This window comes from Centrocercus urophasianus, unplaced genomic scaffold (assembly GCF_019232065.1).
Source record: "Centrocercus urophasianus isolate 14NV4802_14NV808 unplaced genomic scaffold, USGS_Curo_1.0 seq_54, whole genome shotgun sequence".
In the NCBI taxonomy this organism is placed as follows: Eukaryota; Metazoa; Chordata; class Aves; order Galliformes; family Phasianidae; genus Centrocercus; species Centrocercus urophasianus.
The window spans coordinates 806,093-828,181 of NW_024885133.1; the positions used below are offsets into that span (position 1 = coordinate 806,093).

At 46.0% G+C, this 22,089-nt stretch overlaps 2 protein-coding genes across 2 annotated transcripts in view; one reads left to right on the plus strand and one right to left on the minus strand.

Annotated features, from left to right (window-relative positions):
* CPAMD8 (C3 and PZP like alpha-2-macroglobulin domain containing 8) overlaps positions 1-15,015 on the plus strand; it is a 39,726-nt gene extending 24,711 nt beyond the window's left edge. The window contains exons 30-43 of the mRNA XM_042835685.1: positions 164-329; positions 876-962; positions 1,328-1,464; positions 1,833-1,988; positions 2,379-2,441; positions 2,795-3,033; positions 4,054-4,141; positions 7,526-7,600; positions 8,280-8,385; positions 8,477-8,587; positions 9,235-9,447; positions 9,897-9,971; positions 13,776-13,944; positions 14,229-15,015. Coding sequence (XP_042691619.1) covers positions 164-329; positions 876-962; positions 1,328-1,464; positions 1,833-1,988; positions 2,379-2,441; positions 2,795-3,033; positions 4,054-4,141; positions 7,526-7,600; positions 8,280-8,385; positions 8,477-8,587; positions 9,235-9,447; positions 9,897-9,971; positions 13,776-13,944; position 14,229 — 1,686 coding nt within the window. The 3' untranslated portion in view covers positions 14,230-15,015. The remainder of the gene's footprint in view (positions 1-163; positions 330-875; positions 963-1,327; positions 1,465-1,832; positions 1,989-2,378; positions 2,442-2,794; positions 3,034-4,053; positions 4,142-7,525; positions 7,601-8,279; positions 8,386-8,476; positions 8,588-9,234; positions 9,448-9,896; positions 9,972-13,775; positions 13,945-14,228) is intronic.
* A 2,634-nt stretch (positions 15,016-17,649) lies between these two features.
* Positions 17,650-20,709, minus strand: F2RL3 (F2R like thrombin or trypsin receptor 3). The gene is made up of 2 exons (XM_042835686.1): positions 20,455-20,709; positions 17,650-19,724 (listed from the first exon to the last, which is right to left on the minus strand). The coding sequence occupies exons 1-2, from the start codon at positions 20,543-20,545 to the stop codon at positions 18,655-18,657; spliced, it is 1,161 nt and encodes a 386-aa protein (XP_042691620.1). The 5' UTR covers positions 20,546-20,709; the 3' UTR covers positions 17,650-18,654.
* Positions 20,710-22,089: the final 1,380 nt, after the last annotated feature.

Genomic DNA, 22,089 nt, shown 5'->3' on the forward strand with positions numbered 1-22,089 from the left:
CTTAACCCCTGATAGTCCATGAGTTTTCTCACTTATTCCTTTCCAACTCTTCTCCATCGCCCTGCAGGGGTGTCAGCAAGTCACTGTGTTGTGCTTAGCTGCCTGTTGGGGGTAACAGGGCTAGAGAGGTTGGTAACGTGTGGGCTCTTGCCCCTAATTACAGGAAGAGAGATCTGCTGTTGACAAAGCAAAACACTTCTTAGAGGCCAACTTGCACTCAGCAGAAGACCCTTACACCACTGCCTTGACTGCATATGCCCTGACTCTGCTGCACAGTCCTTCTGCTGCTGTGGTGCTGAGGAAGATGAACAGCATGGCAATCACACAAGGTACTGTGCACCTGGGGCCAGCGTGGCAAGTTCTTAACTTGGCAACTCCATTGCAGGAATAAACAAACAGGCCTTGCAACTCAAATGGTGTGTTTGAGCTGCTGGAGAGGAGAGAGCCTGTGAGGTGAAGGTCCTCTTCACAGCACAGTTTGACACTGTAAGGAAAGAGTTCTCTGCATTCATTTTGGGAGAGGGCTGAGCGCCTTATTTCTGTGCCTGCAACAGATGCTGAAGGAAGGCAAATGCATTGGAAGCTCTGCAGTAGCTTTCTGGTCAGTATGTCAGAGCTTGTCTAATAACACATTGTGCCTCCTCATGGTGTATTTTGATGTAATATTCGAAAATGATCTCATTTATCACACTGAGCCATCAAGGAACAGGAGGCTGCAGCTGAGGGAATGCTCCCCTAACTGGAGGGGCAGTGCAGTTGAGGGCATCGATCTGCTGAGTTGGGTGCAATAGTAATGTTTGATTCTTCCCACTCGCGGAGTCTGAGCTGCAGTCCTGCTGTAATATCATACGTATTCCTCTGTCCTGTCCTTGTAGATGGCTTTACACACTGGAGCTTGACAGGAAGTCTTGTAGCTGATGAAGATACCTTCATGGGCTTTAATGATGGACTCTCTCAATCAGGTACCTGTATGGCAAAAGCAAAAATAAGGGAATGTGATGCAGCAGGAGGCCACTGATGGCAGTTTACATAACACACTTCAGATTTTCCCACATCTCTATACCCTCCCAAAATCTATTAGCATTTCTGGAGACATGATAGTTCTGGTCCCCAAAGAACTCATTTAACAAGATGTTCTGAAGATGTCAGTCAGTCTGTTGTTTATCTTTGTATTTTCAGATTGACACAAGGATTGTGTACTTAGCTTTTATTGGCAGTCACTGTCATTTCAGTACTGATTTCCCAGACTTCAACTGCTGACCAACTTGATTCTCTTTCCAAGATGGTAGTTTGATTTATTTCCCCTTCTCCCCCACCTCTCTTTCAGTAGTTTCTGCGGAAGTGGAAATGACATCTTATGCCCTTCTGACATACACACTCCTAGGAGATGTGGCTTCTGCACTCCCCGTGGTAAAATGGCTCTCACAGCAGAGGAATGCACTTGGAGGATTCTCTTCTACTCAGGTGGGCTGCCTTAGGCAAAGGTAACTTTGGTGATGCCTAATTAATTGCAGGAATTAATTGATTCCGGTATGGTTAATGTAGAATTTCTGTCTAGAGTCTAGAAACTGTGTCCTGTTAAGAAGAAAAGCTTTCTGTTGCTCTTGACTACTTCTTTCTGGAATCAGTATTTTGAAAGGAACCCAGACTTTGTCTTTACAGATGCCTTTGACAATAAAAGTGAACAAAAGCTGAGATTTCTTTTGCAGTATGAATCAATAAGGAAGACTCTGCTACCAAAAGCTGATGACAGTACAGCGCATTGTTTGTTTGTAAGCTTAGTATGTGCTCTGTTCTTCACTATTCTCACCTCTCCCTCTTCTGATCCCTAGGACACGTGTGTAGCCCTGCAGGCTCTGGCTGAGTATGCAATCCTTTCTTATGTTGGAGGAGTCAACCTTACCATTTCCTTGGCTTCGACTAATCTAGACTACCAGGAGACATTTGAGCTTAATAAAATGAATAAAAAAGTCCTCCAGACTGCAGTGGTGAGTGGTTCTGTGTTAATGTGATCTCCCTGAACTGCAATCTGAATGACAAATCAGCAAAGTTCCGTAATGGTAAAAGTAATTTTTAAAAAAGTGAATTGAACACTGAAATGTGGGATTTCCTGGGATTTCCTGGTTCGTTTTGATGTGAAGGAGGCAGCGATCAAAGGCGTTTTTAACCATAACTACTGACTGATGTTTGTTTTTTGCTGCTACTTGTTTCTACCCTTGTTAAGTGCGGGTGACTGAAGAGAATAAGCTGTGGTCACCACAGCTGTTTGGGGTCCTTTAAAACTGGAAAGATTTTTCACACAATCAAGCTAAAATTGATATTCACTTGTATTCTGAATGCTGCGTCTTGTCTGAGTCTTAACTATGGGTTCTCCACAGATCCCCAGTATTCCCACGGGGCTGTTTGTGAGTGCCAAAGGCGAAGGCTGCTGTCTGATGCAGGTAAAGTTGCCTCAGGGTATCTGAGCAGTGATGGCTAAGCTGACAGGCTGTTTGCTGTATTTTTAATCCCAGATTGCTGCAAGGAAGGAATTGCACTTTGAGTTTCTAAGTAGATATATCACGTGGTTCTGCTTTAATCCCTAGAAGCAAATGTGATTGTACCATGGTGCGTTTGCTTTGGTACAGCTTTACCTATGCCTAACTGAGTTTTAAAGCTTCTCTTGCTTCTGTGCATGCCATTATCTTTCTCTGAAGAGTTACACTATTTATGCTGGTCTTTGGAGAATGCTTGCAGATGCTACAAAACATGGGAGTGTAATTAACTACCTTTTTCTTTCCCCTTTCTACTACAGATTGATGTCACATACAACGTGCCAGATCCTATTGCCAAACCAGCATTCCAGCTCCTGGTTAACCTGAAGGAGCCAAAGTCAGAGCAGCATCTCCAAGCTCCAGTTCTGCTGCGCTCTCTCTCTCCAGATGAGAATCGCTCTGAAACCTTTCACAGAGAGAGAGCAGTGGTGGATGATGATGACCCGGCTGCAGATCGGGACCATCAGGAGTACAAAGTGATTCTGGAGACGTGCACGAGGTAGGAAATGTCAGTCTCCATCCCACCTTGCTTGTTTCTCAGAGGCAGCCCAGTGTTTGGATTAGCACATCGATTGCTCCTTCCATTGCAGGCTTTTCCACTAGTGAGAACTCTCTGCTGTCTAAAACTGTAAGGCAGTTGCACTGATATGTTTGTCAGTACAGGAAAAATGCTTCTTCATTGTTTTGACACAATTTTTTTAGCTTCCAAATGTTTGCTGAGTGTTTTGGTGCATTAACAGTTCCACTTTCTCAGCCCGTTTTGCCCTCTGCCTGAGCCCTGCAGCTGGTATTGGGGAGGTAGGCTTACAGTTTTGTCAATCCCTTAAAGATCCTTGTAACTAAGGAGGCTGCTCTGCATCAGCACAACCTTTCTGTTGTTATTACTGAAACTTCTGCCCTGGGAATTGCTGGAGCAAAGACAGAAATTGGAGAGGAAACACAGTCCAAGGAGATTGATTGCTGGAAAGAAAACAAAAGCAAATGAAATCTTCCATTTCCTCCTTTTCTTCCTGTAATGATGCTCTTTTCATTCCTTTGTCTTAGGCAATGTGAATAGAGAATTGCATCAATGGATGATGGTGGAAATATTTAGAGCTAGGGGTGTTACTCAGGACGTGATTGTTTTAAAGAGTTTCCAGGTGAAGTCCCAGGGATGCTTTCCTGTAAGGAACAGGAGAAAAAACAAAACAAAAACAGAATGGGAAGGAGAGGGGTTGTGATTACAGGTGAAGAGATACTGTAGGATATTTTAGGGAGATGCCTGGAGTTAGACCAAGACAAAGGCTTAGTGACTCCAGGAGACTCTTAGCCCTGAATTGGAGGCCCCTGCATCTGTCTGCAGATCATCCAGTGCCATTGTGGATGTACATCTTGAAATCCTTCGAAGAAAAGACCTTTTGTATTTCTTTCTCTGAAGCTTGTTTCAGTTGTGCTCCATCATGAGTTGTCCATGTAGTTTTTGTTACCTTGGATCCTGAGTTTATTTCCACTCTCTCTCTCTTTTTGCTCGTGTGGGAAGGTGGCTGCATTCGGGATCCTCTAACATGGCTGTGCTGGAAGTGCCATTGTTCTCAGGGTTTCGTGCAGACATCGAGAGCCTCGAACAGGTAAGGTGTAATGAGAATGCAAGGCACAGTGCTGAGCTGGGACCTGGCTCTCTAGTTGGTAGGGATTCCCTTTGGAGAGCAATAGGAAAGTAAATGCTGTTGTCTGTTAGAGCACTGGCTGAAAATATGTGATTAAAATTGGGAGCAGGAGATCTCACTTGTCAAAAAATATTTATCTGATATGAGCGAACAGAAGCTCTGAGCAAGAGTAACAAATGTACTGAGCGTAGCCAAATGAAGGTTTATTACTGAGCGCAGCACACAGTAATTAAATGAGACCCATTTGGAAATGGTGAAGTGAAAATGTGCTCTAACAGGAGCTGTTTATGGCTTCTTAGTGGGCTGTGTTATCTCCAACATCTGGATTCCATTTCTTTGGAGGCTCTGTGTCTTGGAATTTTTTGCCTTTTTTTCTTCCCTTCTGGGAGAACATCATGTTTATTGCAATCCAAACTGAGGTGGACAGAATGTGCCTCTTACCCAGCCAGCCCTCTAGGGGAGACGAACTGTAGTCTTCAGCTTTGCTTTATATTCATTGAGGCATTATGGCACATTCGCTTGTTTTGTATGCTGCAAATTTTTTGAAGACTAATAGATCTTAAGGGGTGAGCAGCTGGAGAGGTACAGAGAGAAACTAAACTGAATCTTTGAGAACTGACAAGGAGCTAAAAACTACTTTTTTGAAGGAAGAAGTCTTTGTAACAGCCTTATCCTCATTATGTGAGAGGAGATGGGAATGATAGTGAAGACCAGGCAGCTTATTTTGACGTCCCAGTTCAGAGGAAGAGTGCACCCTGCATTGTTCTCTAGAATTTCCCTTGATTTGACTGAGTTGTAATAAACACCATTGCATTTCCTTGGAGAAAATGAGACCAACATATTTCTCTCCAGGGCTGCTCTGCTATTGCAGTAGAGTTACTTCCTTGCAGCTGAATGAGCTTCCCAGCACATTAACCATGAACAGGCTTTCTCTAGCACTAAGCACAATTGGCTGTGCTTGCTTGTCTGAGCCTCATGTTCTCCCTTTACGGGCAGAGAAACAGGAGTCCCTGTGTAACACCATCTACCAGGTTCTCAGGTAGCAGGTGGTTTGGTTTTGCACTGGGGGTTCTGTTGCACAGTCTATTTCCCTAAGCAGAAGTGAGTTTCTTCCTTTGGGCAGTAGGAAAATTTGCCTAATTGGGAGCAATGTTGCATCTTCAATGGGGAACGTTCCCTTTGAAAAGCTGCAGTGCATCCTTCTCACTGCAGACATCCTTTGCATCTGAAAGGCAGGGGCAAATCTGGAGTAATGTATATAGGGAATGAAGGTACAACCCCTGCCATTTACTTATGCCTGGCAGATGTGTATCCCAGTCATGCTTCCATGAGGCTGTGGTACCAGTTTTGTACTTTGGACGCACCTTCAGCAGCAGCAGGCCCAGTCATTCCCATTGCTGCATTTTTTCTTTGTTACTGCAGCCGTTCCCTTTGCTCCTAGTGAGGAGGGCTGGGGCTGTAAATCAGATTTCCTTGTTTGTTGTTTGCCCTCACAAGGGAGCAGTGTTCGCAGAGCGGGCCCACGTGCAGCTCCAGGGCACTGATGGTTAATGAATGCTCTGTTGCACATCGATGGCAGCCCCCCTGGCTGTGCAGTCACAAATCCTTCTAATAATGCTGGGTGTCGACAAGGTCAGGAGGTCACCACGGGCTGGTATATATCAGCCTTCACCAGAAAAATGCAACTTTAGCTGAGCTGCGCATTTCCCAATGGCGCCAGCCCCTCCGAGCCCTCATAAAGCCCCGTCTGCAGCCATCTACTGCTGAGCACCAGCGGCCACCGCCAGGCCCTGCCATTGTGAGGACAAATTAAATTGGGCCTTTCCATACTGTGTGGGACTGAAACACGTGTTCCTGTGCTTGTTACGGTAATAGCAGGAAGCTGTGCACAGGGTTTTACAGCTAGAAGCACTGTGCTGAAGAAATCCACGGCTGAAGCTGTTGGCAGCAGGCGCAGGCGGATTTTGGTAGAAATGCTTTTGACTTGGTGTCATTCTTTCTAATGCATAATAATAACTGCTTCCCCTTCTGCAGTGCTTTAATTCTATGATCCAAAGTAACTTATCCCAAAATAACAGCACAAACACGATGAGCTGAGTCGGTATCACCCTGTGTCACAAACAGGGCTGTCCAACAGCTTAAAGCAACAAGGTTTGGAGCAGAAGGTGCCCAAATTCCAGCCCTTTGCTCCCCAGACCAGTATTTAAAATCAAGTCCTTTCCCACAGGTTCTGAATTAAATATTTCTCACTTGATGGAAGCCTTCTGAGTACAGTGCTTCAAAACAGCAATGATTGATCAGTTACCTTGAGCATGACAGCCATTATAATATCAAGATAATAATTTTCCACATTTGGAAAAACAAAAGATAAGTCCTATTGGAATTAAAAACCAAATAAACTTTGTGCAATTATATCACAGGATGCCACTAAGAGTCTGGGGGACCTTCAGCATCCTGTTCCAGGGAGATAACTTCTGCACTCTGTAGTTGGTTCTGTGATTCCATGAACAAATTCTCACACACTTTTCTATGAGCCTTTGCTCACACTGTACAGACCTGAGGTTAGCTGAAGAGATGATCTGGAGCATCTTTAAAGACAGCTGTGGCAGATTAAAGGCAGAAGCACCCGAGATGTAAGAGGTGCTCTTAAATCTTGTTCTAATGCTCTTTAGATATGCAGATTGTCTCAATAAGTAATAAAAGAAGCGTAATGTATTGTGTACATTACTGGCACAACACATACTGCAAATCCCTAAGCGTCAGAGGGAGGGAAGATGTGTAGCAGGGCCTGGCCTGACCCCATTCGTCAAAGGGAGGATGCCTAAGGCTTTCTCAAATGGCTGCTCTTCTCAAATGTAAGGATTAATTTTCCTGGCAGAAGAATGTTTTGGATTTTTCAGCTGGTGGGAGAAGGGGCCTTTAATAACCAGTGTGATCCAGCAGCAGAATTCCTTGGCAGTTTGGAAGAGTGTAAATAAGAGATTTTATGGAGTGTTTTGGGGTCTCTGAGGTCTTGCTGTAGCCTTGGTACTGAAAACAATCTGGGAGCTGTTGAATTGGATTATAGGTGACATGTCAGGTGTGGTCTGAGGGAGATAAACGCTCCCCGTTCCACAGGGATCAGGAATAACAGCACTGTGCACCTTGCAAGCATTCCTCATCAGATCAGGGGGGCAAAAAAAAAGGTGGACAGTTTTTTTTTTTTTTCCTCAGTTGTCTGAGAGCGACTTCACTCCTCTTTGCATTTCTCTGTCCTTTCCAGCCAGAGAAACCCGTCAGTTTTAGCACCTGATGTGCCATTTTATATAAGATGAGATGAAACTAAACCTGTCTGTTTCTTTCCAGTTACTGATGAACAAGCAAATTGGATTAAAAAGATACGAAGTGGATGGAAGAAAAGTCCTATTTTATTTTGATGAGGTAATGAACTTGTTTCTTGTAATTACGCCACGTTTCAGACGGGCAGGTGGCTGCACATGGATACAGTGCACTGCTGCTGGTGGCCATTTGCAATGAGAATTGAGATGCAGCTGTAGCCGGCGAGTTGCCTGAGCCTCTTCTGAGGTGAGCAGGTGCTGTGGTTTGGTTGGAAGCCCAGGCATCAAGGAGGCGGGTGTTCAGCTTCAGCTCACACAGAATCTCCAGCCAGGTATCACTTAGTTCTTACCCCAAAATAATATGACCTCCAGATATACTTAGCATCCTTAAAAGAAGGAGGCGAAATGCAGTCCAATTCAGACCTCAGGGCATGCACTAGAAAGGAAGAAATGAGATTTCTGCTGTCTTGGTTATCTGCAGTAAACTGTTGGCTAATTGATTAGCCGGCAGACTGAGGACAGGAGTGCAGTTGGGATACAGATGAGATTCAGGTTTTGCTCTCTGAGGTTGTTAAGCGCTTAAATTAAAGGCTGACAAAGTATCCTTTGTTTTAATTCATTCTGTTTGGCTTTTATTCATTATTTTTGCCATTGTATCTGCTATTGGAGGTGCCTTCATTCTCACCTTTTTGCATTAGGGGCTTAAATGCTGCATTTGTTCTTCTTTCTTTGCTGACAGTGTAGTTTTTGTTATAATGAGTATTTTGCATCATTTTATACAGATTCCTAGCCAGTGCATGACCTGTGTAAAGTTTCAAGCTTTCAGAGAGTATATAGTGGGGAAAACGGCTCCTGTTCCTATCAAAGTGTATGATTACTATGAGCCAGGTACGTGTTTGCTTTCCTTTGACTTTTCTGACAGCACTGGGGCTCTAACAATAAGACTCCGTTGTGATTTCTCTTTCTTGCTGACCTGCAGCTTTTGAAGCAACTCGTTTCTACAACGTGAGTGAGAACAGCCCCTTGGCACGGGAGCTCTGCGATGGGCCGACGTGCAATGAGGTGGAGAGCTCAGCAAGCCAGTGGGCTGGTGAGTTGCACAAAAGCCAAGCAGATTTTGTAAAAATGGAGCCTGCAGGCACATAAGTCCAGGAGTTGAGAACTCAAAGTGATATTTAGAAAGGTGTTTGTGTTGGTGGAAGGCTTACAAGCATCTGCATGAGAGCAGCATTAAACTCATGACAAAGACAGCAATGTGTTCTGCTCTCCAGTCTCTGGAAGTGAACTGCTTTTATTTGCTTCAGAGGCAAGATGGAGTGTATGACTCCGGACACACCTGTGGAAAGTGAGGTGTTTTAATAAACATAAAACTTTTTTCAAATGCAGTTTAGTTTTCTGTCTATAAGATATCTTTCATATCTTATCAATACTATACTCATACTATACTCATAATATACTCATACTATCAAGGTATCTATAAGATACCTTGCAGTAGAGTTGCTCAATTGACTGAAATATGAAATTATATTCAATAGTGACAGGATTAACTTGTCTCAGAACCAGTAACCTCTTTCCTATCCCGTGTGTTATGGAAAACTGGGGGAGTTCTACTATCCAACACCTGAAATTTAGTGTGAAAATTTACATAGGAGAAGTAAGGAGAAAACTGCTTCCACATCTTTCCCTTCCCTTCACTATGCAAAAATGTTGCTTTGGATGTTTCTGTTTACTTTGCAGGCTTTTCTCACTCTGGGCCATGCAATAACATTTTTGGATGCTTGGAGGATGAGTATTTTGAGCAATGCATGTGCTCAAGAGACTGTGGCTATGATGGGGATCCCGTATGCGGATCAGATGGACAGATCTACCAGAACCATTGCCAAATGGAAGTAGCATCGTGCAGGAATAATACGAGGATAGAGCAGATCCCCATGTCTCAGTGTTCTAACTGTAGGTTTCATGCAGTTTTTTATTTCTGCTACAATCTAATTGGGGAGCACTACAGATCTAACCAAATGATAACTATGGGTGTGTGGTAGGGGAAAGAGGAGGATTCAAAACCTCCTACGTAGTGTTCTGCCACTCACACTACAGGAGACTGAACTGTAGAAGCAGCTGCCACCTGCTAGCTCAGCACTGGGTTTTCTGTTACCATGAATACATATTCTACCAATCTTGACAAACTCCTGAGAAAATTAGTGATTTTGTTTTCCTGAAGTGAATAATCCAAGCTTAAAGTACTATCAGTGTAATGTAGCATGCTTTGCAGACTCTGCATGTGCTTCCAGGATGTGCTGTGCAGCATACCTGAACTAAATGTACCACCTCTGTAAATGCAAATGTTTTCTAGAGACTTAAGAAATGTGATGACCAAGGTATTCATTTTTCTTTATTTACAGCCAAGAATTTGCCAGAAGAAAGGGAGACAAACTCCCACACAGCTGAGCAACCCAGCGTCCAACAGACTCCAGCAGGTAATATCTGCATCAAGTGGCAGCCCTGATCCTTTCAGAGCTGCTGTTTGGAATAAAGGGCCTTAGTGAGCAAAAGCTTTAAGGTCATGAAGTAACCAGGAATTTGGCTGCTCATTTTATTTGGTGCTTATGGTCATGCTTCTTTTTTTCCAAGGCTGGTGTCAAACTTGCTCATGGCTCACAAAAAATCTCACCAAGAAGCAGTGGAGGGTCAATAGAATAGTTTATTTCGTGCTGTTTCTAGTAAATAAACTGGACTAGATTTTCCTTGGCTGCTTTCCACTCATTAATTTGTTTCTGGCCTCTAACTCCCTGCAACGAATCAGTAAAACAAGTTAATTCCTCGAGAGGTCTCCATGCCTTCCCCTGTGTGTCCTTCCTCCACGTCCTTCTTGTGCACCAAAGTTCAGACCACCGTACATTCAGTGTGAGACACCATCCCATCCTCTGCCCATCCTCTGCTCTACAGAAATGGATGGTATTTCTTAAGGTGCGAAAGCACAGTGAATATTCCATCATGACCCAGTTCTGTAGGCCATCCACTCTTGGTGTTTTAATACTTCTCCTATTTTCCCTCCCTTTGTTTCTGAACTGGATGTGTATCAGAATGCTGTCTGCTAGAAGAATTGAAATGAATGCCTGTTGTCTTTTACTCTGTGCAAATGCAGTGTGCCCAACATGAGAAAACTTTGCAATCTGAACCCTTCAAAGCAGGATCTCTGACTGCTTTGTAGGACACTGGTGTGCAAGTTCACAGTGCTTTGCTGTTGGTCTACAAAATGGGGTTGCCATTACATTATTCTCCAATACAAATTCAGTTACCTGAGATGGTCCACAATCCAGAAGCTTTCAGAACAGTGTTTTTGAAATAAGCTGCATTGAAATACCTAAGAAGCATAACCCTCTGGTTTCTGTTTTGAACAGACAAAAGCAGTGTGGGCTCAGCAGGAAGGCTCAGTGGGCTCCCAGTAGGATCAGAAGTGGCAGATAAATCTTGTGTGGCATTTTCATACACTTTAGATTAATAACCACACGTGTGTCATAGGGACATGTTTCTCAAAGCGCAAGCATGATGAGCTTGCTGCATCCTAGGGTATGTAAGTGCTGAAGAGATCTCCTGGAAGGCAGATCCTGAAGTGAGCTGTCTGAGCAGCCATGGCAGAGTGAGCATTCAGAAATAAAACAGACTAAATCCTGTATCAGGAAAAGCGCTCAGCATGTGATTTTCATTAATCCTCTGAGCTCCTCTCAGGTCAACCACATGGTACGTGAATCAAAGTGTAACAAATGAATGAATCCCTCCCTGTGCATGGGTCTCATTTGGACTCGCTGGTTTGTTAGCATTGAAGCATGAGATGGGTTTAAGTCGGCTCAGGTGCTCTGGGTTTCCAGTGAGCGTTCTGATGAGCCATGTCTAAATCTGTGATTTCCTAAAGGGATGCAAAGCTCCAGGAGCCAGATCAAGATTAGGGCAGGGGGATGGAGTTGCTCCAGTGTGTTAATCATCAGGAAATACCCTTTTCTTGCAGAACCTCGTGGTGGTTTTATTGTCTGATATCTTTCTGCATTTGCCATGTGATTTGTGCAGGCTCAGCTTGGTTTGATTGATGGTGCTTCCGTTGTCAGCTCTTGCCTACGGTAACTCAGCAATGGCAACAATCCTTCCAGCAAACAGTGGGGAACTTCATAATATATTTGGGCTCACTGTGGCCGACAGGCTTGTAGTATAGTTCCATATACGCCACAGATTTTACTAGAATCAATGACAGCTTAAGAGTTCATGCTATTCAAGTAAAATAACTGTATGGATGCCCTGAAAAATCAGTTCTGCTTGTGCATATTCTCTTGATTCAGAGGAAAGTCTGACAGAACCCAGCTGAAATGAAAGCCAGCTGAAGGTACTCATGACTGCATCCCCTTCCTCAGCTGTTTCTCACAAGTGATCTACTGAGACTCAGAGGTGGAATAGCTTTTTCATGAGTAGTATGGATCCACCCCTGCCTGTAAGCATTGCAGCTCTGCTGGTATGCTTTCACAGCCTGTTCCAGTCATTTTGGTTGAACAGAAAGCTCCTGAAGCAGGTTTTGGTTGCTGAGTGAGCTATAAGCAGCATCTTTAGTGCATTTCTGCCTGTGAGTTCCCTAAGATTGTTGATTTCAGAGCCTCAGGGATCTTTAGTAGCTCTCATCTCTCTGACAAAATGGTGCATTAATTGATTCCATAGGTCTTTAATGATCTCCTGAAATTGCCTGTATCTTCTCTGCTGAAAGTGCTGAACGTACAGCTGGCAGTGTTAGAAGATACTTTGATGATACTGTGGTTCTGCATATATTGGGTGGAGAAGCAATATCAAATAGTGCTGTGGCAGCACTCAGTGGTATCGCTGCTGCTGTTCTGTTGCACTCTGTGCTTCCCTGAGCAGGCAGCCCCTCATCTTTGTGCTGTCTGACCCCCCTCCTCCCCTGCCCCGTGCCCTCCAGCCCTCTCCCTGCTGCTAGAGCTGTATTATTTCTGCAGTTCTCATCCAGCAGTCAAAAGGTCCAGGAGCTGCGATCAAATTCCTGGTGGTATTACAATTCTTTAATTTGGTGTCATCGTTATTTCAGAAAATGCCATCACCCATCTCTGGCTTCTGATAGGAACATCAGGGTGAGCTCAATTTCCAGGTGGAATCATCCATGCACTGCTCACAGCAGTGCTGTTCTTTGAGGACTGATGGAATTGGCACTGGGCCACCTTTCCTTTCCCCCCATTGCTGCTCAGCAAACATTGGCTGAGGCACAAACATTTGGAGATGGGACAGCAGTTTGTGTGCAACAGGAAATGTCAGCCTTTCATCTTTGCTTTGACTCCAACACTGCATTCCTAGGAAAAGTGAGGTCTGTGATGTTAATTCTGTCCCTGGTGGACAGCAATCATCCATTCATAGAGCAGCCTCATGATCTGGCACGTTCTCACTTGGAGAAGGCCAAGAAGTGAAAACAGGCTGACTGCTTGCAGGCAAGTGTTCCCTTGCCTTGGGCCGAGCCTGTTGCTGGGAGGGTGTGGGAGGCAGCAGGAAAGCCTTCAAATATTTTATTTCTAGAGAACAAATGTTTTCAAAGGCCTTGACAAGCATCCTCCTTCAATAAAGCAAACTTTTATGAGGGGGACATTTCCTCTTGCAACAACTATGTTTTGGTGATTGCTGTAATCCAAAACAGTGTGTAGAAAGCAAACTGGGTGAGATGAAAAGCTGAGCTGGCTCAAGGCACAGCTCGTATCTTGCAGCCTTACCTCTGGGCTGTGGGCGATCACCCAGCACAGAGTTACGGCCCTTTTTGGTGGGATGCTCACTGAGTGACCTGCCAGTGCCTTGGGCTGGGCTGGAGGGAATGTGTGGAGGATCAGTGTCTGTTTCTGCACATTTCTGTGCTAAGTGCTGACAGCTCCTTGGTGCTCTGGCCGAAGCAGACACACCTCAGCTAGATGAGGCTGAAAGCAGAGTAAATGTTTTCAGTGTGGGATCCAGGTCTGTTGTGCCAAAATCTTCCTTGTTGTTGGTCTGAAAACAAATCTTCCTGTTCCAATTGATCTCTTCACCACAAACATGGAGTAAACCTTGTGTGCGAACCTAAGCATGCTTGCACTGCTCTGCTGACACGTGCAGCCTCCGTTACACAAACGAAACACTTGTACGGCTCCTGAGTTGTCTCCCTGACTGCCATTCCTTCCCTCTGATGTCATTCCCCTTTGCACTTAAGCATTGCATGTCACAGCATAGAAGTTTCCTTGGCTAAAGCACAACCACGGTTTCCTTTCCAGCTGAGGAAGGCCCTCCGCTGCCGTTGGATCTGTCGTATTATTCCTATGAATACGACCCGGACCCCTACGCCTCTGAAGCTGATGTTTTTGAGACGGTGGCAGAACTGACAACAGTGAGCACGTTAAGAGAAGTGGACACCATTCAGGAAGTAGTGACCACCGTAGAATGGTGAGCTGGGGGTTGTGAATCTGCTCTGGGAATTATAGCGCAGCAATTCATGTTGGGTCAGATGCGTCCGGTTCCTCAAAATGGGCCTTCTTAGAAGTGGCTCATGAGCCCCTTTAGCAAATGTTCACCAGGATCAAGATCTCACTGGGACAGCGTGTGAGTCTTCATAGCTGGGTGTCTCCATTCTTGGGAGATTGAAGCTTTTTGCTGCCCAGTCTCAGGGATGTGCCATAAAGTTACGTAATGGGAAAGTGATTCTTTTCATCATGCTCTCTTTTCAACAGAAATATATAATTTAAATAAAAAGAAGAGGCTCAGAATCAACTCCTGTATGAGTTTGTTCCAACAGATGACCTGCTGCAGAACAGAAACTGAATGATGACTACTTCCTGCTGCCCTCAGAACTGTGTAAGCTTTTCTGCCCCCCGGGGAGAACTGGAGAGCACAGAGGGACACTCAGTGTTATTCTTCTGTCAATTTTTCTGCCTTTTGTGCAACCTCTTAGGAATGCTTCCAAGGATGGAAGGCCGATATGCTGTGCCCTCTAGGTGAGAAAAATAGGGGCTGGAATTCAAACCTATAGACCATTTCCAAGTGTCTTCTCTATTATCAGGATACTGCAACTGCCATTTCCTAGCTACATTTAGAAGCTAAGTCCAGGCCTTGTGCTTAGCTAAACTGCTGTTTGAGGAAAGATGGCTGAGAAGTTTTCTCTCAAATTATAATAATAAAAATCAGTGTATTTTGCTAGTTATGACATAGCAAGAGGCTAGTAATCTTCTGTAGCCTATAAATCTGCTGCACCCATAATGATGTCCCACAAGAAGAAAAACTGCACTATTATATCCATGTTGTTGGGCGGTCTGTTTTACAAGAGAAAACTGAAATCCAGGGCTGGAAAGCTTCAGGTGAGGAGTTTGCCAGCTGTAACAGCATCTGGTGGATGAGCCCTCTTCATTTTGCACTATGTGCTGGTGAGGGCTGCTTGCAGCCTTCTCAGCTCTGCAGCCCCTTTCCTCCTTGTAACTCTGGCATGAAAATAAAGCTGACCTGAGGCACAGTTCTTTTAAATGCTTGCCTGACTTCACCAATCACTTCAATTCTGCTCCCTCCACACGATGCCTTTGCTGGATATGGCCATCCATACAGTGGCCCTGGGGCTGCTGGTGGTTCAGATCCCCACAGCCTGACCTGCACCAGCAACGCAGTACAACTACAACTAAAAGCTTTGTTTCCAGAAGTGCATTACTTTTTGGTTTCCCTCCCTGGCTGGAGCAGCACTGTTCTCTTTAGAGGAGTTTGATTCAATTGCCTGTTGCAAAATACTGCTAATATTTTATCTTCTCACTTCTATTGTTAGGAGGACCCAGAGTGGGGTGGGGACTCCTTTTGAGATGTTTCGTGGTGAATGGAAACAGGAAAAAGCCCAACCCTGTTCATTTTGAGGCCTTACTTACATAGGAACACTGACAAGAATATATCCCAGTACAGACGTTCTATTCCAGAACAAGGGCAGTTTTATTCCAGAAAACTGTCTGCGCAGGGACAAAACAGGGGGTACCCCAGACCCCGGGTGTGTAGTTGTAGCAGAAATGCTGAGACACAGCCTGAAGCAGTGATTGAATGCTTGGTGGAAGGCAGGGCCAGTCTAGGGGAGCTCAGGTGCAGGATGGAGCCAGGACCTCCCCTTCCCAGCCCTGACTTAAGGGTTGGCAGTAGAGGTGAGGGGATCTTCTGGAGATCCCTGCATCCCTGAGGCCTTTTGAAGGGAAGCAGCTTCTTTCCTTCATTTCTGTGCCACTGCTGTTGCATTTGAGCAAAACCTCACTTGCTGCAGCCTGGCACCTCGCTGCTCAGTTATTGCTGCGCTTTCCATTGCTTTACAGTAATTTCCATTCCTTTATGTCAGGCTGGCTATTTGCAGAGCGTCACAACATTGTGAGGGTTTGGCTCTAAGTTCTCTGGAGTTTCAGAAGTGCTCTGTGAAGGTACGAGCCTTCCCCCCATCGTTTGCAGCCTGCCTGCTGCTCTCAGCTCTCCTGCAGAACCTCACTGTGGCTGCTGCCTGTGTCTACCCACTGCTCCTCTGCAGTTTTTTGCCACGTCTGTTCAGTGCACATTAACAGACTGTGTCCTTGCTGTGTCCACACTGTGCAATGGAAGCACTGGCAGCTGCATTCCTGCCTGGCAGGTAAAGAAAAATGCCCTTAAACTCAATTCCATCTCCTGTAAGCGACTGGCCTGGCAGATGCTGGCTATTGTGTACACATGGCCTGAGTCAATATTTATCCCCTGGGTAAACAGCAGACCCAGTATGAGCTGCAGAGATTTTTGGTTGATTTTTTTCTTTTTTCTTTTTTTTCCTGGCTATCAAAGCTGCACGATACAAACCCTGCTGTTTGCTGGTTTCAGGGTCTGTTCAGTGCTTTGAGTCGGGATATTTGGGCACTGTGATTCTGTCAGTGTAACCAACTGCCCTGGGAAGATGGGACCTGTGCCCTGAGCTCTGCAGCCTCCTGTGCTCTTTCCCTTCCTGGGTTTCATTTTCCTGTCTCATCCCTTCAGATGAGTTCAGAAGGATGTTTGAGGTACTTTCATATTGATGCCCTCATAGATCCTTGGGCAGTCCAGCAGTGTCCCCACTGGGATGAGCTGATGAAGGCAGAGGGTTTCAGCTGAGTGTTAAACTTGACTTCATTTTCCTCAGGCTCTGCTATGTGTAATGGAGTAACTCAAGATTCAAGAAAGCTTCATATTACTGCCAGCTAAATAATTCCTGTTGGTGCCAGCCCATCAACCTGGCTTTGTTCTGTGGGTTCTTTGTGGCAGTTTCAGGGCAATCATTGGGCTGTCTCCTCTTCATAGATAGGAGAGAATGGGTTCATTTGTCACCAAGGAAGAGACAAACCCAGTGGTGGAATGGCAGCAGAGCTGCTGCTGCTTTGGGCTGAGTTGGCTGTGCCTTAGAAATGTGTGCCTCCTTCTGTTAGAGAGATGCTTCTCCTTTCCTTTCTCTGATGGGTTTGTGAGACAGATTTCTGCTTCCACCAAGTTACGTTACTAAATAGCCAACAGCAGTGCTAATTACAGGTGACTTTCTGCTTGCAATCCTTTCAGTGAAATTAATATTTATATATTTGTAACTGTACATTATGCAGAGTAACCATTACCATGGTATTTATTTTAAAGCAATAGCTTCCTTGTCCTTTCTTGTCTGGGTGTTTTGGTCTTAGCTCTTTCCATTCTTTTTAATCAGCCTCAGTAGGAAAAAAAAGCCCTCAGAATGTTCAGCTTGCTTGAATAACATCATGGAAACGACGGCACTTGCTTTGCTAACACTGACAATTAATATTTAACCTGGGGTAACCTGGTTTTCATTATGGTTGACAGATGACCTATTTGGAAAACCTCAGCTCATTTTGTTTCTTTTCCTGTTTTGGTTTTCGGTGCTTGCTCCTTCTGATGGAGTGACAGCAGTCTGTGCTGCCTCTCCAGCAGCAGCTGCCATGTTCTGCACGTGCTCTGCTGCACCCACAGGAGATGGGCTCTAGTTTTCACCTAGAAAACTGGAACTAGTTTTCACCTGAGGTGCATCCCACCCCAGCACTTACATGTGAGCACACCGTTCTATGAGCATTTTTGTTTTGTTCACACACACATCCTAGCAACTCTGAGTCCAGAAAAGGGTTTGTTTTAGATTCTGGTAAATATTTTATTAAAAACTGATTTTAAAACAATCTTTTCTGTCTCTTTATTCGCACTGTAGGCTGTAGGGCTGTTTGTGGTTGTAGATCACAGTTGTGGCTGTACCAATAGAACCACCAAATTCAGGAACTCTAAGGAATTTCGTTGCCCATTTTCTGCTTTGCTCCTTGTTGGGATGTGCCCAGAGCTGAGCTGTGTTTTGAATAGTTTGCAGGATACCCAGTGTTGAGCAATGAGTGTGATCACCTGTTTCATAGAAGAAAGCTCTTGGTTGTGTGATATGAAGCGAAAAAAAGGAAAAAAAAATGTCTTGAGTGTTTTCTCAATTCCTTTTTTAATATTTTCCTTCAAGAGGCAGAATACAGTCTTGGCCTTAAGAAGTTTTGGGTACCAGAGGTCATTAGCATCAACAGGGATGAAGGAATTGGGTTTTTACATTTGTGACAGTGGGCTGCCTTTACTGGGGTGGTGATTCTTGGTTAAGCCAAGAACGTAATAGCTAGAAAAGCTGGTGCTCTGTGTTCTGTGGGCAGAGCATTTTAGTTCAGACAATGGGTGCCTTTTTTGTAAGTGCCTCCTGGTATTTTTGAAATGTTTAGAAATTTGGTTATGCAAGTGCCTGTTCTCCTTCAGTTTTAGGTAAAAAGAATATGAGTTCAAGGACAGCAAGGAAGCCAGAAAAATGAAATAGAAGGCAGATAGCAGCCAGCTCACAGCACGCATTAAAAGCAGACCTGGGTGTACAAGAGAAGCATCCGTGGCAGGTGTAACCAGATGAGAAGTTGCATGCAGGGTTCCAATCACAGATCTATATGTGTTCAGCACTTCACATCTCACGTGTTGTTTGGTCTTAGCTGTGCAGACAGAAGAACGTGGTTCTTTCTTCCTGAGACTTGTCTGCTGGGAACTGCTCCTCACTGCTCTGGATGAAACTCGTGAAGTCCCAGTGCTTTGTCCCATCCCCACAGTTGGGAGTGCCGTGGGGCAGGGAGCTGGGATGGAGACTTACACCAGTGACTCCTTGGAGCTTTTCTGAGGAAGTGTTTCTTTGGAGGTTTGTAAGGAGGGAGGTTTGCTGCAATTGAAGAATGTGCTCCTCACCTTCTCCCGGAAATCTTCCGACACGTAGTAGTAGACAAAGGGGTCGGCACAGCTGTTACAGGTGCTGACGGCCAGGCTCACCATGTAGCCGATGTACAAACTGCCGTACAGCTTGCACTGATAGCTGGAGTAATGAACGAGGAGGAGAACGTTGCTGGGAGTGTAGAAGGCCACGAGTGTGAACAGCACGAGAGCGGTGAGCTTCATGGAGTGGGAGTACCTCTTCCCACTGCCCAGGAGGGCTTGCAGCACTGAGCAGTAGCTGAACAGCATCACCACCAGAGGAGCGAGGAAAGCGCAGGCGATGAGGCAGACGAAGTAGTAGAAGTAATAGCCGTCATCCTCCTGCCTAGGGAGAACATCGTGGCACAGAGTGATGTCGGCTCTGTACAGGGGATACGACTGCTGCTGCAGAGTCAGGGGCAGAGTGAGGACAGCAGTGCAGAGCCAGACAGCAGCACAGGTCCAGGCAGCGAAGGCAGGGGTGCGGAAAGAACGCGAGAAGAAAGGATGCACCACTGCCAGGTACCGGTCCACACTGATGCACGTGAGCAGCAGCACTGAGCAGTACATGTTCCCATAGAAGAAAGCTGTGATGACCCGGCACAGACCTTCCCCAAAGGGCCAGTTGTTCCCAAGGAAGTAGTAGATTATCTTGAAAGGCAGCACGGATATGAGCAGCAGGTCTGCTGCAGCCAGGTTCATCAGGAAGATGGTGGAGGTCAGCTTCTCAGTTCTGGTAGCCAAAATCCAGAGGGCCAGCCCGTTGGAGGGCAGCCCCAGCAGGACGACGAGGCTGTAGAGGGAGGGGATGAGCAGCACTGTGACCCCACTGCTCAGCTGGGAGCGAGCAGCCTCGTGCAGCAGCAGGTATGTCATGTTGTCTATCGTGGCCTTTTCGCCGGGGATGGCTCGGGGGCATGGTGTGATCTCTGCCGTTGTTATCTGCTCGCTGGTGCTGTTCTGAGAGTAATCTGTTGGTGTAAATGCAGTCTGTTACTTGCTGCACATGTTAACAAAGCGGGCTGGTTTCGTGATGCTTACACCAAATTCTAAGGCGCTGCATTTTATTGTTGGGTTCCATTCTGCAAAATGCTGATGGGTCATGGGCAGAAAAAGGAGAGATGGAGTTGGGTGTGCAGCAGTGACCATTGGGGGCTTTACTGCAAACTGACAAGTCTGTTCTGTGCTCTGCTTCCCACCACTCACAATTGCTATGAAGCTCAGGTACCAGGGGAACAGGGCACAATATCTCTGCCCGGCTCTCAGAGTCCTAAAATCCAGGTACACTCCAGTGCAAAGCTGTGGCTTTGGGAGCTTAATTTTTAGCTGAAGGTTTTGGTTTCAAGTGCTCTGTTTGACTGCTCTGTTTTTGTTTCTTGCCACTTTGTTCTACACTGGTTTTAATTTCCCTTTCATAAGCATTCTCCATCACCTCCTGTTTCAAGTAGAGCATGCATGAATCTCAGTGAGCATTCACTCTCATGATCATGGAATCATGGAACGGCTCAGGTTGGAAGGGACCTTAAAGATCATACAGTTCCCGTGCCATGGGCTGGGTGCCCCCCCATCCACAGCGCTGGGCACCTCCAGGGTTGGAGCACCCAGAATAATATTTCATAAATAGGTTCTCAGGGATGTTTTAGAAGTCCCAAACCTCCTGTACTTTAAGAAGCAGTTTTTTCCCCAAAGATGCCCACTCACCATCATAATCTGGTGCTGCCAGGCCCATTCCCCACGCAGCACAGCACAGTGCGAGCCGGGATGCCAACTGCCCGCTCCTGGAGGTCCCCATGCTGCTGCAGGAGCTGCAGTGCTAGGAGGCAGCTGGGAAAGGCTGTGTGAGTGACTGTGCTCGTGCGTTTCCTCCTTGCAGTCCTTAACACTCGGAAGCACCAGACTCATCCTGTCACGCATTCCTAGAGCCAGTGTGGTCCCAGCAGAGACGTAGCTGCAGTGTCAGCTGTGAGGTTGGGGGGACGCACGCATCCAGACCCATAGGGATTGTTTGTCAGAGCTCGAGTGACTCATTTGGGTCTCCTCCCTGCTCTGGGCTGTTCTTGAAAATAACACACAGTCACATTTGACACACTCTGAATTTGATTTAGTGTGTAAACTGCATTGAATCTCCTATGGCCTCCACGTCCAATGATGTCCTGCTTGAGAGGGATCCAAGCAGCACTGCACAGTGCTTGAGGTCCTTTCCCACACTGTTTCAATGCCTTCGAAGATGTCAACCCCGCACACAGCCATGGAGTGCTGGAGGGCCGCAGCCTCCCCGGCTCCTGGGGCTGTGCAGGGCTCTTCCATGGCTTTGGGGACAGTTCAGGGCTTGGGTTCTGCCCCGCAATCCCCGTGTTGGGTTCAGCCCACCATAGTTCTGTTTCTTTATTTCTAATCCTGCTTCCCTCCCTCCTTGCTCTTGCTGCAGAGGTTAAACAAAGGCCATCTGAAGGAAGCAGCGCCCGGTGCTGTGACGCACACAGATAAGTGCTGAGGTCCCGGCCTGATGGAGATGTGCTGCTTCCGCCGATAGGCAGGGCAAGCTGAGCCGTCCTGCAGGAGAGGGGCTGACGTGGGGGCTGTTATCTGCTTGTGCTCTGTGTGCTTGGGCAGATAACAGTGAACTGCAGCCTCTCGTGCCCACACAGAGCCGTGTTTTTCCAGAGATGCGCAGCCTCCACCCAACACCCCCCAGGAGAGCATGCCACTCCATGAGGTAAGGATGGAGCTGGAGCCCAGGCGGTAGGAATTGTAAATTTGGTTTGGCATCCTGAGGAGCAGTTCATTCCTGTTTCTTCGCCTCATGAATGGCTTCTTCTGTGAAGACTGCAAATCTGAGCCTGGCTGCTGTTTGAAGAGATTCCTCTATTCCAAGGAGAAAATGATCCTATTTCCTTTGCTTTCACCATATTCCCACATCCCTGCGTCGAGAGGTGGGGTTCCACTGGCAGGGATAGGGAAGATGCAATGTTGGATGTTTTGCTTTTGTGATTCTCTCAGGATTTATGAACCATTACAACATGACTCATGCAGCCACGTATTTTCCATGCCTCAACCGGGATCCTTTCCATGCGCTGTATGCAAAAAATTAGCCATAATCAGGTGCAGATAGTGTGCAAATCACAGCCCTGCTTCCTACGGACGGGTCTCTGGAGTGGAGCAGGGAGAGGTTATTCACTGCTCTATCCTTCAGTTTTCAGATGCTGTGTGATCTTTAGTGATTGCTTCAGATGCAGAACAGCTTGCTTGAAAATTCTCATGCCAGAGGTTTGTCACAGCTTGTTAACATCTCATTTGCTCCCTTCCCTGTGGGGTAACATTTGGTTTTAAAGCTGC